Below are 11713 nucleotides of genomic sequence, written 5' to 3' on the forward strand. Positions count from 1 at the left end.
AAAAAAAAAAAAAAAAAAAAATCTTGTACAAACTCTAAGTATAAGAGGAAGGAATACTACATTACGAAGTTGGCATATCCTTGATACCAAAAACCAAACAAAGATATTGTAAGAAAATTACAAATATTCCTCCAGAATGTAGATGCAAGTATCTTAAAACAATATTCACAAATATATTTGTATGTTTTATATATTCAAATAAACTTAAAAGCAAAGCCAAAAAATCCCCAAAAATATGTAAAAAGACATATTGACCAAGTGGAGTTCATTTTAGGCAGACACGGCTGTTTTAATATTTTAAAGTCCAGCAGTATAATTTACTACATTAGCAGAATAAAGGAGAAAAATCACGATACAGAAAAGGTATTTGACCACATTCATACATATCCATGTTTAAAAAAAATTCAGTGAACTAGTAGTTCTTAGAAGGAAATGTTCTCAACCTGAAATATAGGGTATCTATGAAAATCACACAACTAACATCTTGCTGAATGATGACGTCTGGGTTTTGAAATAAGGATTCCAAGCCCCTAGTTTACCCTAAAATGTCTTCTAACTGGGATTTCTAGTCACCATCACCCATTTACGGTAGTGTGATGGAGAAGTCTGATTAATCCTGAAGTTCTGCTGAGGAGATTTCATACAATGAGAGACAGAAAAATAAAGCCTCATCTAAGTGTAGTTGTAGAATTTTGTTTGGTTTTTGTTGCAGAGTTTGATTGTATCAAATGCTCAAAATCTATAGTCATTCTCCTCCAATTAGATAAATATAATGAATACCATCATCCTCCTTATGTTGTATTTATCCGTTTAACTTTAGACTTTTTCAACTACTCTATGTGAATTCCTCCTTTCTTTTTAATAATTTTAAAAGTCCCAGACTGGAAAAACAAATGAAGCAAAACAAAAACACACATGAAGAACATATTTGGTATGACTTAGGCAGAGCGGGTGACTGACTTTATTTTATTTTGTCCTGGTTTTAATTACATTACTAATACCACAGTTTTTAATGCTCGTGCATCCATTAGCCCCTTGAAATAACAACTAAAATCTACGGATAGTAGATTCGTGACTTTCTACTTACTATCACCAGATAGTAAATCTTGTGACTTTCTTGAGACTCTCTAAGAGGTTACACACAAAAAGTCTTGAGAAACCTGATGTCAATACAAAGGAGAGAGAGAGAAGAGTTTTAAGTAATCCTTATATAAGTTGAGTGAGTGTTCAAAACTCACTGGTCAGGTTCTGATCAGCACTCAGGACTGTCAAATCAGAACTTTCCTGAAGGTGCTTGTATTACACAGGAACCCCACATCCAAACCAAAGCACTTTAACAATCCAAAGAAATGTATTTTCTCAATTGCAATAATCATTTTTATTTAATTGAAAGAAGGGAAAAAAAGAGAGAAAGTTTGTCAGATCTTGTTGTTATGAATGAGGATAATGTCAAAACACATTCCCAAAGCCTACCTTCTGGATACCAAGGCTGTGTGTGAGGAGGCCATTCTTTCTCTTCATGGCAAAAGGACTTGTAGTCAGGACAGCAATCAGAATTTTCTCTGTCACAGAATTTATCGCAGTAGCACAATGCATTCGCCTCATAGAACTCAGTGACACAGCCATCATCTCTGTCTTCACAACAGCCAAAATTTCTACAGTATTGCCCTTGGAAAATGGCTCTTTTGAATCGAGTACCTTGAAAAATGGTGTGATTCCTAGTGAAATAAGCTTCTAGGTCCTCTTCTCTTTGAGGTAAATACTGCTTCTCCATCCAGATTTCTGTAGTAAGATAAGAGAAGATTAAGATCTTATATCCAGTCCACATTCTCTGGAAGTCAGGTATAGCTTTCACTTTCCGTTATATCTAGTACCCTTAGCCTTATGGGCTTCTCCTTGGAACCTGAATTCTTGTCATCAAGACACTTCAGCCTGAACCCTGAAACTGATCCTTTACTTGAAATGAGTATACTTGTAGTTAAACATTAATCAAGAATTTCAATGTTTGACCAAGATAATGTATGTTAGAAATAAACTATTGTTATTCCCCCAAAGTTTAAAAAACTTATATTTCATATAATGTAGAAATTTTGCATCATCAAAATATCTACATAAAATCTTATGCATAGAGATACATTGAATATTGCATGCCTCTCAAAAAATCTAGGTTCTTAAGTCAAAAGCCTCCTTAGAATATGCATGACCCAGATTATGGCTAAAATAAACACTGGCAAGGTGCAGGAAATTCAAAAGTCAAAAACGCAATTATTCATTTTATCTACTTGCATTGCACTGAAAATGCAGGCTCTCATGAGGTTGCCTGTTAGGATCTGTCACATCAATAACAGTTGCTCTAAATCATGCCCAGTCACACACTGATTTGATTTCCCATCTGCACCCCATTTACCTACCAGAAGCATTTTGATTTCAAGGCTTAGTGGAACCTAATTCAGCAAGAAATTCCCTGAGGGTGACCTTAGTTCTCTCCACCTGAGTCCCTGCTTAGCGTAAATACTGGGAACTTTCAGTATCTTGAAGGAAGCTTATACTCAAGAAAAGTCAGTACTCAGTGTGAATGAGCCATGCGGGGAGGGTGTTGTGAAGGAAACTGGAAGGACAAGGTGTCATTAGTGTTTTCATAGAGCTGTGTATTTACACTGGTTTTTGGCTACACTGTATTTATTCATTAACTACAATAACTTCCTTTGGATTGGGGATAAGTAACCAGTAGAGGATGATTCAGCAAGAGTTACTGGGTGGACTAGCGGAAAGCACCTGTCTTGACAATCAGAAAACCCGGACTCTGGTCCCTGAGCTACTGTTTAATTGGTTCTATAACCTTGGGTTCACCATTTACTTCTCTGGTCTTCAGTTATTTGTCTATGAAATGGGGTATTCCTTTCCCAGGCTATTTCATAACTCCAACCCTACAAACTTGCTCCTTGACCTTGCTCTATATTTTATTCAACTCACACTTTTGTCTTCATTGTGTCATTTTCTTCTGGCACCTTCCTCTCAGGCTTTAAACCAATTGAGTCTTTCTTAAAAAAGAAATTCTACATTATCTTGATGTCACTATCCATAATGACCCTGTCTCTTCAATCCAACATCTGCTGCCTCCACTTCCTTGCCATCTACTAAGTCACTAAATTACTGCAAAGTACTGCCTCCATTCCCACTTGCTTTCACCAATGACCTCTTACCAGCCACTCCCCCATGGGTCTGTGTTCATCCTTGTCATACAGGTGTCTTATGCAGCATTCAAAGATAGTAGATGTTAAGTGTGCTCACCAAAAAAAAAAAAAAAGAAAGAAAAAAAAGGATGAAAGAGAGAAGGAGGGAGGGAAAAGAGAGAGAGAAAGAAGAAAATTGAAACTATGTGAGGTGATGGATATGTCCATGAGCTTGATTGGGGTGATTATTTTACAATGTATATGCATATCAAAACACCAAGTTGTACACTTTAAATATATACAGTCTTTATTTGTCTATTATACCTCAGCAAAACTGCAGGGAAAAGAGAGGAAGGGAGCATAAAAGTTAGACTGATGGAATTCAAATGCTAGTTCTGCCACTGACTAGCAGCATGTCTTTGGATATGTGGCTTACTCTACACTGTAATTTGCTCATCTGCACATTTGGATAATGATATTTATTACCACATCAGATGGGTGGAAAATTTAAATGCGATAACAACACAAAGTACTTAGCACACCACACATGCTAAATAAATGTTAATTTTCATTAATAAGCATACCCACTACCTAGAAACTCTTCCTCCCTTGCTTTCTATGCTTTCATTCTCTCCTGATTCTCTTTCCATTCTTCACAATGCTACCAATATACCTGCCCACTCTTGGATTCATTTCCTGCCCTTCTCAATGATCATTTGAAATTTACTTTCACTGACATTCTCAACACTCCTGCTTCCAGTCCTCACACCTCATATTCCCTCAAACTTCCAACATGAATCTGTTTAAAAGCTATGGGCCACAAGATTATATCCAAGGTGGACCTCCAACTTTATCTCTCTGAACTTAATTTATATCATTTATACCTTACACACATTGATCCTGTCCTCACATTGGGTTTCTTGCCCATTCCTCAAACATACCATGGACACTTCTGCCTCAGTGCCTTTGCACTTGCTGCTTCCTCTGTCTAAATCACACTTTCCCAGATAACCAAATAGCTGTATCTCTTTCGACCTCTCAGGGAGGTCTTTCCCACACACTCTATACAAAATGACAAACCCTCTTCCATCATCCATTTAGGGATAGACATCCTCTATCCCTTTCTCTGTACTTATCACATTATACTATAATTTAATTCATTGGCTTTATTTTCTGCATTTCCCCTCCAAAATGTAAGGTCTTCAAGATCAGATAATTTTGTCTATTCTGTCATGGTTTTATCTCAAGCTCCTAAGACAGTGCCTAACACATAGTAGATGCTCAATAAATATTTATTCAATAAATAAATAAATTCTGCAATTTGCATTTTTCCCCTCTATCTTCTCTACTGAGGGCTGCTGGAGATGATCTACTAGACCATAAAATTGGTGACATCAAAAATTTGGGGTTATTTACCTTAACAGAGCTCTTAAATGCTGCTCATATTTCTTTAATTCATCTCTTCTTTCCCTTGGTGACTACTACAAATCTCTTTGCCTGCCTAACTTATTCTGTCATTTTCTAGAGCTGACCCTTTCCCACAGGTTGCCAAGAAAACAAAAACAGCAAACGTTAATCCCACACCTTCCTGTCATAAAAACCATAAACCTGTCTACATTTGCAGCCATCTTCCTTTCTTCCTTCCAGACTCTGCAGATAAGGTATCAGGGTTCCCAGATAATTCTTCCATCTATGATTTTCAGTCTGACACCATTTATCTCTTCCTTCCCTTACCTCTTAGGTCCCATACATCATCAACCTCCCTCTCAGCCAGTTTCTTCAGTCCATTAGTAGGATAGTAGCAGACACCATTGTCACCCCACTCATATTCTCACCATTCTTACCACTTTAGTACAAGCTAGTTAGAACTACAGCTATATGAAGTATTTATTGGCCAAAGCCCATTCCTCCTTCTCCCTCCCGTACTCCCAGAATAACAAGCCAGATATGTTGAGGAATTAAAACCCTCCCCCAACCCAGAATCAAGCTTTATTTTATTTTTGATTGAAAATTAAAAACTGTATAATTTGTGGCATACAATTTGATGCCTTGTATGTAGGTATACATTGTGAAAAGACTAAATCAAGCTAATTAAAATATATAGTAGGACACATACTTATCTTTTTCAAGTATACAGTTGTCTCTCGGTATCCACGGAGGATTGGTTCCAGGACCCCCTACAGATAACCAAATCTGCAGACACTCAAGTCTCTTATGTTAAATAGCAAAGTATCTGCATATAACCTACTGTATATCCTCTTGTATAATTTAAATCATCTCTGAATTACTTACAATACCTATTACAATGCAAATGTTACATAAATAATTGCTATACTGTATTTTTTAATGTGTATAAATTTTTTACTGTTGTATTGCTCTCTTTTGTAGCTCTTAAAAATATTTTCAATTTGAGATTGGTTGAATCCATCGATGCAAAACCCACAGATACAGAGCACCAGTTATATATTATTATTATCTATAGTCACCGTAATTTACAATGGAGCGCTGAAACTTACTCCTCCTAACTGAAATTTTGCATCCCTTGATCGATATTTCCCCAATTCCCTTATCACCCAGCCTCTGGTAACCTCCATTCTACTCTCTTATTCTACCAGTTCAACTTTTACAGATTCCACATATAAACGAGATCATTTAGTGTTTGTCTTATGTGTCTGGTTTATTTTATTTTACATCATGTTCTTCAGGTTCATTCATATTGTCACCAACGAAAATATTTCCTTCTTTTTAAGGCTAAATTTTGTATATATACCACATTTTCTTTATCCATTCATTCACCAGCAAACACTTAAGTCAATTCCACATTTTGGCTATACTACTGCAATGAACATGGGAGTGCAAATATCTCTTCAATATATTAATTTCATATCGTTTATAAATATAGCAAGTAGTAGAACTGCTAGATCATATGTTAGTTCTATTTTTAACTTTTTGAGGAACTTCCATACTGTTTTCCATAATGGCTGAACTACTTTACATTCCTACTAATAATGTGTAAGCATCCTCTTTTCTCCACTTTCTTGCCAAAACTTGTTATCTTTTGTTTCTTTGATAATAACCATTCTAATACATGTGAGGTGATATCTCATTGTGATTTTAATTTGCATTATCCTGATGATTAGTGATACTGAACATTTTTGCATGTATCTGTTGGCCATTTGAGTGTCATGTTTTGAGAAATGTTGATTCAGGCCCTTTGCCTATTTTTTAATGGGACTGTTTTCATGCTATCAAATTGTTTTGAGTTCCTGATATATTTTGGATTTGAACCCCTTATCAGATGTGTGGTTTGTAAATATGTTTGCCCAATCCATTGGTTATTTTGTCACACTGTTGATTGTTTTCTTTGCTGTTGCAGAAGCTTTTTAGTTTATATAATCCCACTTGCCTATTTTTACTTTGGTTGCCTGTTTCTGGGGTCATATCAAAAAAATTGTTGCCTTGACTAATGTCACCGAGCTTTCAGAAGCAACCTTTGAATAATACCTAAAGGATCTGGCATATAAACATGCCAATCCCCCATCCTTGGTTGAGCAATCTCTGCTATCCGCATCTACATAATCCATGTTTTGAGATAAGAATAGGAGTTCTATAGTGAGAGAGACTGACAATTGTACCCTTGCCAGTTTATTTATATGATTAAATACTGCAGTTTACCAGTGTCTGGTAGGTATATCTACTGATTATAGTATCTTGCTTTAACTCATTCACCCACTCTAAATTGACAAAAGCTTTTAAAAATTTCTGCAAAGAAACTTCACATTGAAAGTGACAAATCTGACACAAATTCTACAAATAATGTATTGCTTTAAACCAGTGGTTTTCAACAAGGGGTTGAGTTCACATCTTAACAGAAGTTTAACATGTCTGGAGACAGTTTCATTGTTCAGACTGGAGAGATGCCACTGGAGGCAAATGGGTAGAGGATAGGAATGCTGCTAAACATTCTAGAATACACAGGACAGAACCCATAACAAACAATCATATGGCCCAAAATGGCAGTAATATCATTGTTGATAAATGCCGATTTAGATATATCAAAAAAAATTTTGTTTAATTAACAAGACAGCAGATAAAAGCTAAAATTATCAAACTTATTTGCTATTCTGATTTATATAAAGGTTCATAAGATGGGCCTCCAATAAGTGGTTGTTTTGAGATATTAACTAATGTTGGCAATACATATATACTGGGGCTGCTCCCTCAAAAATTTTGTGTGCAGTACATACATGACTGAAAATATTAGAGTCCATCATGCCACAACCTCCTCCAATTTGATCATTCTCCTTGGGTGAGGTACATTTTAGGGGAGAAGAAAAGTGCTGCAGTCCCTCTTATGATTACTTTTACTACCTCCATTGCACAAGAAAGAATGGAGGAGATCAGCAGCCTCCTGATTTTATGTTGGGAAGAATGAAGCTTATCAAATAACCTTCCTGACATAAGATCTTAGCTAGATGCTGCAAAAATGGACTGAAAATTGGAAATTGCAGTCATGCTTATAATTGGCAGTTTTCAGGTATGTTTAAATATGTAAAAATGTAAACCTTAAAGAGAAAACACTATGTTCTGCCAAACCACTCTCTCTGATCTGTGCTTTTTGGGGGACATAGTACAGTCCGTTTTTCAATGTAGAGCAAAGTGGTGTGTGTGTGTGTGTGTGTGTGTGTGTGTGTGTGTGAGAAAGAGAGAGACAGAGACAGAGACAGAGACACAGAGAGAACAGGAAGATAGGCTTTTTAAAAGCAATTCATTGGATTGGTTTAATTTCCATCACTAGAAATTTATTACTTTAAATTATGGAGTGTGCCAAAATTTTATTCGGTAGCAAGTGTTATTTGGTAAGATAGATTAAGTAATATTAACTCACTTATAAAGGTCAAGGCTTGATCTCTTCAATGTCACAAGAGATCTAGGATGGTTTCATGAGGCAGTGAGACTTGGTGGGGTGGCAAAAAAAGAGTAGGGAAAATGCTTGCTGAACACCAAGTGCTCATTCCTCACACATGGGGCCATCCATTAATTATTTGAAGCTACCTTCTTATTTCTATTCAACTAAGTTAATTCAAATTTTAGAATAAATAATTTTAATAAGACATAAAAACAGTCTCTGACTATAGGATGCATTTATCTTTGAATTAAGCTGCTGTGGGAGACTGGAAGATTATGCACATTACAGTTATAATATACATCTATAAGTAGACATATAAATGCCTATATTATACACAACACACATTATACATTAGTGTGTGTATATAGTCTCATGTGATCATTGCAACAGTCTGTGATGGCAAACAGTATGAATACTATTCCTATTTTAGGTTTTACAGATGAAGGGCTGGCTCAAGTGACTAAGCAGTGTCAAACAACTTGTGCTTGACAGCAAGCTCAGTGAGCATTTCCCTGCCCCCTCCTGCATTTGTTTCTGTCTACAAATTTACCCTGGCCTTTTGTCTGAAGTCTGGTCTTAGCCCATGACAAGAATAAGTTTTCCAGAACCTTTTCAAATCCAGGTATTAGTCAGGTAGAGGGAGTATGGGAAGGGAAGTTGGGGGCAAAGGTAAGGTCTAGGTAAAGATTGTGGAGCTTTCACTGATTGGTTGTGTGTTATGCACTCAAGTGAAACTCCACTCTTCTCTGGAAGTTTAGTAGTTAATGCAAATTTGATCTCTAATTATACATGGCTGAGAAAATTGAAAATAAAATGAAGAACTTAACAGACTCATGAAATGGAAAAGAGGATCTTGCAATAGCTCCCAATTGACAATAGTTCAGGATGCTGGGCCTAGGTCCAGGCTTTTTGCAATTTTGCTCAAGGCCTTCTAACCTCTCATTATAACTAAACAGGTACTTTGGGTTCTACTTTCGTCTTGTTTTTGACTTTTTTTTGCAATAGCAATTTCAACATCTTTTTCCACTTTTTATTTCCTGACACAGAACTGCACAGTATGGTGATTTATGTAGTGTGCATTTGCAAATTAAGACAGCCTGGAGAGGACATTTGGTTTAGACCATCAAGCACCAAAGAAAACTTCTAATGGGCCAAGACGATGCATCCATTTAAGCCTGGAAGGAAGAGAAAGAGAGGCCCTAATAAAAACCTCATTTCACTGCCCACCTGATCAATCTCCACTCTGGTTCAAGGGCCTCCCATAGAGATTATGTTGCCAATTCTTTGCCTCAATGTAGACAGAGGAGGAGCCATTCAAACTTGCTAGTGACAAAACCCCAAAGAAACCAAAAAGTAACAAATAAAAAATGAAGGAAAATGCATGAAGGCAAAGAAACTAGCAACAGACTAAAATGGAGAAAAAGCTAACAGAAGAAAAAGTTCTTATGGGGAAAAAATCTGTGCATATAAGTAAGAATATTTATTTTCACATCAAAAGTCTAATTTTAATATGCTTAAACAGGAAACATTACAGGAAATACAAAAACATTACTTCTAGAGCTAATAACAATTTTTAATTAGTGCTTTATTTCACAAGAGGCACTTGAAAATAAGACATAGGCCTGCTATGTCATTCTCTTAACATGCTTCTAGTAGTATGTTTTCAGGAAAGAAGTTTATTTCATTTACTCATTCTTTTATTCAAAAAGCATGTGTTGAACTCCAAATGTATTTCACGCCCTATGCTATATTCTAGGAATATAATGATTAATGAAACCTGATTCTAATTCTTAAAGACCAAGCCAGTACGGCCAGAGATGCCAACTTACAAAAAAAATCATTACATTGAGCCTTGACAAGTGTTATTACTGGCCTATGTAGAGGGCAAACAAGGGCACAAAGAAGAGTAGTCAATGCTTCCTGGTAGCATTAGGGAATACAACACTAAAGAAATGACATTTCAGTTGAATCTTAAAGAGTAAGTAGGATATTTGCCATGTAAAGTAGACAGAATTTCTAGACAAGAAACAGAATATAACATGTAGCATATTTGAAAAGGTGGGAGGGACCAGATCATTTTGGGCCTTGAATGACAAGTATATAGTACAAAGTATATAGACTTTACTCTAAAAATGGAAAAAAAAAACGTGAGTCATGTGTTTTTGCTCTCCCTTTTTCTTTAAATAACAGCACATGGCTTTCTTTGGGGATCTGTTCTTCTCTCACTTTGCCAAAGTCCTGGTGACTCCATCAGTAATCAGTCCTTACCTTTATCACTTCCCAGAAGTGTCTGCACATGACATAAGCTAAGCCAATCACTCTTTCCTGACAATTTGAATCTTCAGTGGAGTGACTAGTGTACAAAGCAGAAGGAGCTGGGTCATTCAGACACCAGCACTTCCAAAATTGATCATGAGTTATAGACCAAGATCCTTGATCATTCAACTTCTCCTTAATTTCTATGAGTACTAGTATTCTTCTAACAAGTTCCTTTTTTTTTCTTTTGGTTTAAATTGACCAGAGTTTGAGTCTGCTTTTTGCAACCAAAGAATACTTGAAATAGAAAGTTATGTCAGATTCATAACGAGACAGGGATATGGTCAGAATGGCATTTTTCAGTGGATCATTATGTTACCAGAATAAAAGACACATTGGATGATAGTGAGATCGAAGGCTAAGAGATGAGTCAGAAAACTATGCAATAGTCTAGGCAAAAGATGATGATAACTTGTCCTTGAGAAGTGGTTCTGAAATAGAAAGTTAAATAGGAAAAATATTAAGTGGGTCATACTTCCATAATGTCAAATTGGCTATGGAGATAAAGGAATAAGAGTTGCCTAAGGGTGAGTTTCATTTTTCTTTCTTGAATGACTACATAGTAACTTTAGCTTAGGAGAAGCAGTTTAAGGCAAGGATGAGCTCAGTTTGAAACCTATTAGGTTTGATATTCTAGTGGGTTGCCCAGATGGATATGTCTAATGGAAAACTGACTTCTGTCATTGCTATAGTTTAGATTTGGAAGTCATCAACACACATAGCTGATGGTAAAAGCCATGGAAATGAATGACATTACCCATCATCAGCCAGGACTGAAGCATGACTTTGTCAGTAAGATGATTGAATAGTCTAAATGCCTTTGTAAGTCTTCAATAAAGAGTTTTATTTTAATTTTAGAACTTTATGAGCTCTATTATAAGTTTGGTTTTAAAAAATAATTTCTCTCATAAACTATTTGAAAATTGCAACCATCCTTGTGTATTTGTTTTATGAGAGACATCATGGTATAATGGAATGATCCTTAGCTTTGGATTCAAATCAAATCAGATTGAAATCCCTTCCTAGCCATGTGACATTGGTCAAGTTAGTTATTTTCATATTGGCTTGGTTAACTCAAATATCAAAATTGGAAATATAATACCAAACTTAGATAGTTGCTTTGAGGATTAAATAACAATGGATGAGAAAGTACTGGAATCATGCAGAAGCTCCTTTACTTGCAAAGGAATATTTTCCCAAAGGTTGATTTTAAATTAATGAGTTTCAAAGTCTGAAGGGACTTGGAAGGTTTTTGTGTCACATGTGTTGGCATGTGACCTCTAGAAGCATTTACCCTAAAAGGACTTAAAACCAA

The 11713-nt window shown here is 35.9% G+C and overlaps 1 protein-coding gene across 1 annotated transcript in view; it reads right to left on the minus strand.

The window, feature by feature from the left end:
* The window catches only part of TINAG (tubulointerstitial nephritis antigen), an 83963-nt gene extending 81989 nt beyond the window's left edge, over positions 1-1974 (minus strand). The window contains exon 1 of the mRNA XM_011960198.1: positions 1474-1974. Within this exon, the coding sequence (XP_011815588.1) occupies positions 1474-1828 (355 nt within the window). The 5' untranslated portion in view covers positions 1829-1974. The remainder of the gene's footprint in view (positions 1-1473) is intronic.
* Between the last annotated feature and the right edge of the window lie 9739 nt (positions 1975-11713).

The sequence above is a fragment of the Colobus angolensis genome, unplaced genomic scaffold (assembly GCF_000951035.1).
Source record: "Colobus angolensis palliatus isolate OR3802 unplaced genomic scaffold, Cang.pa_1.0 Scaffold51, whole genome shotgun sequence".
NCBI classification, from domain to species: domain Eukaryota; kingdom Metazoa; phylum Chordata; class Mammalia; order Primates; family Cercopithecidae; genus Colobus; species Colobus angolensis.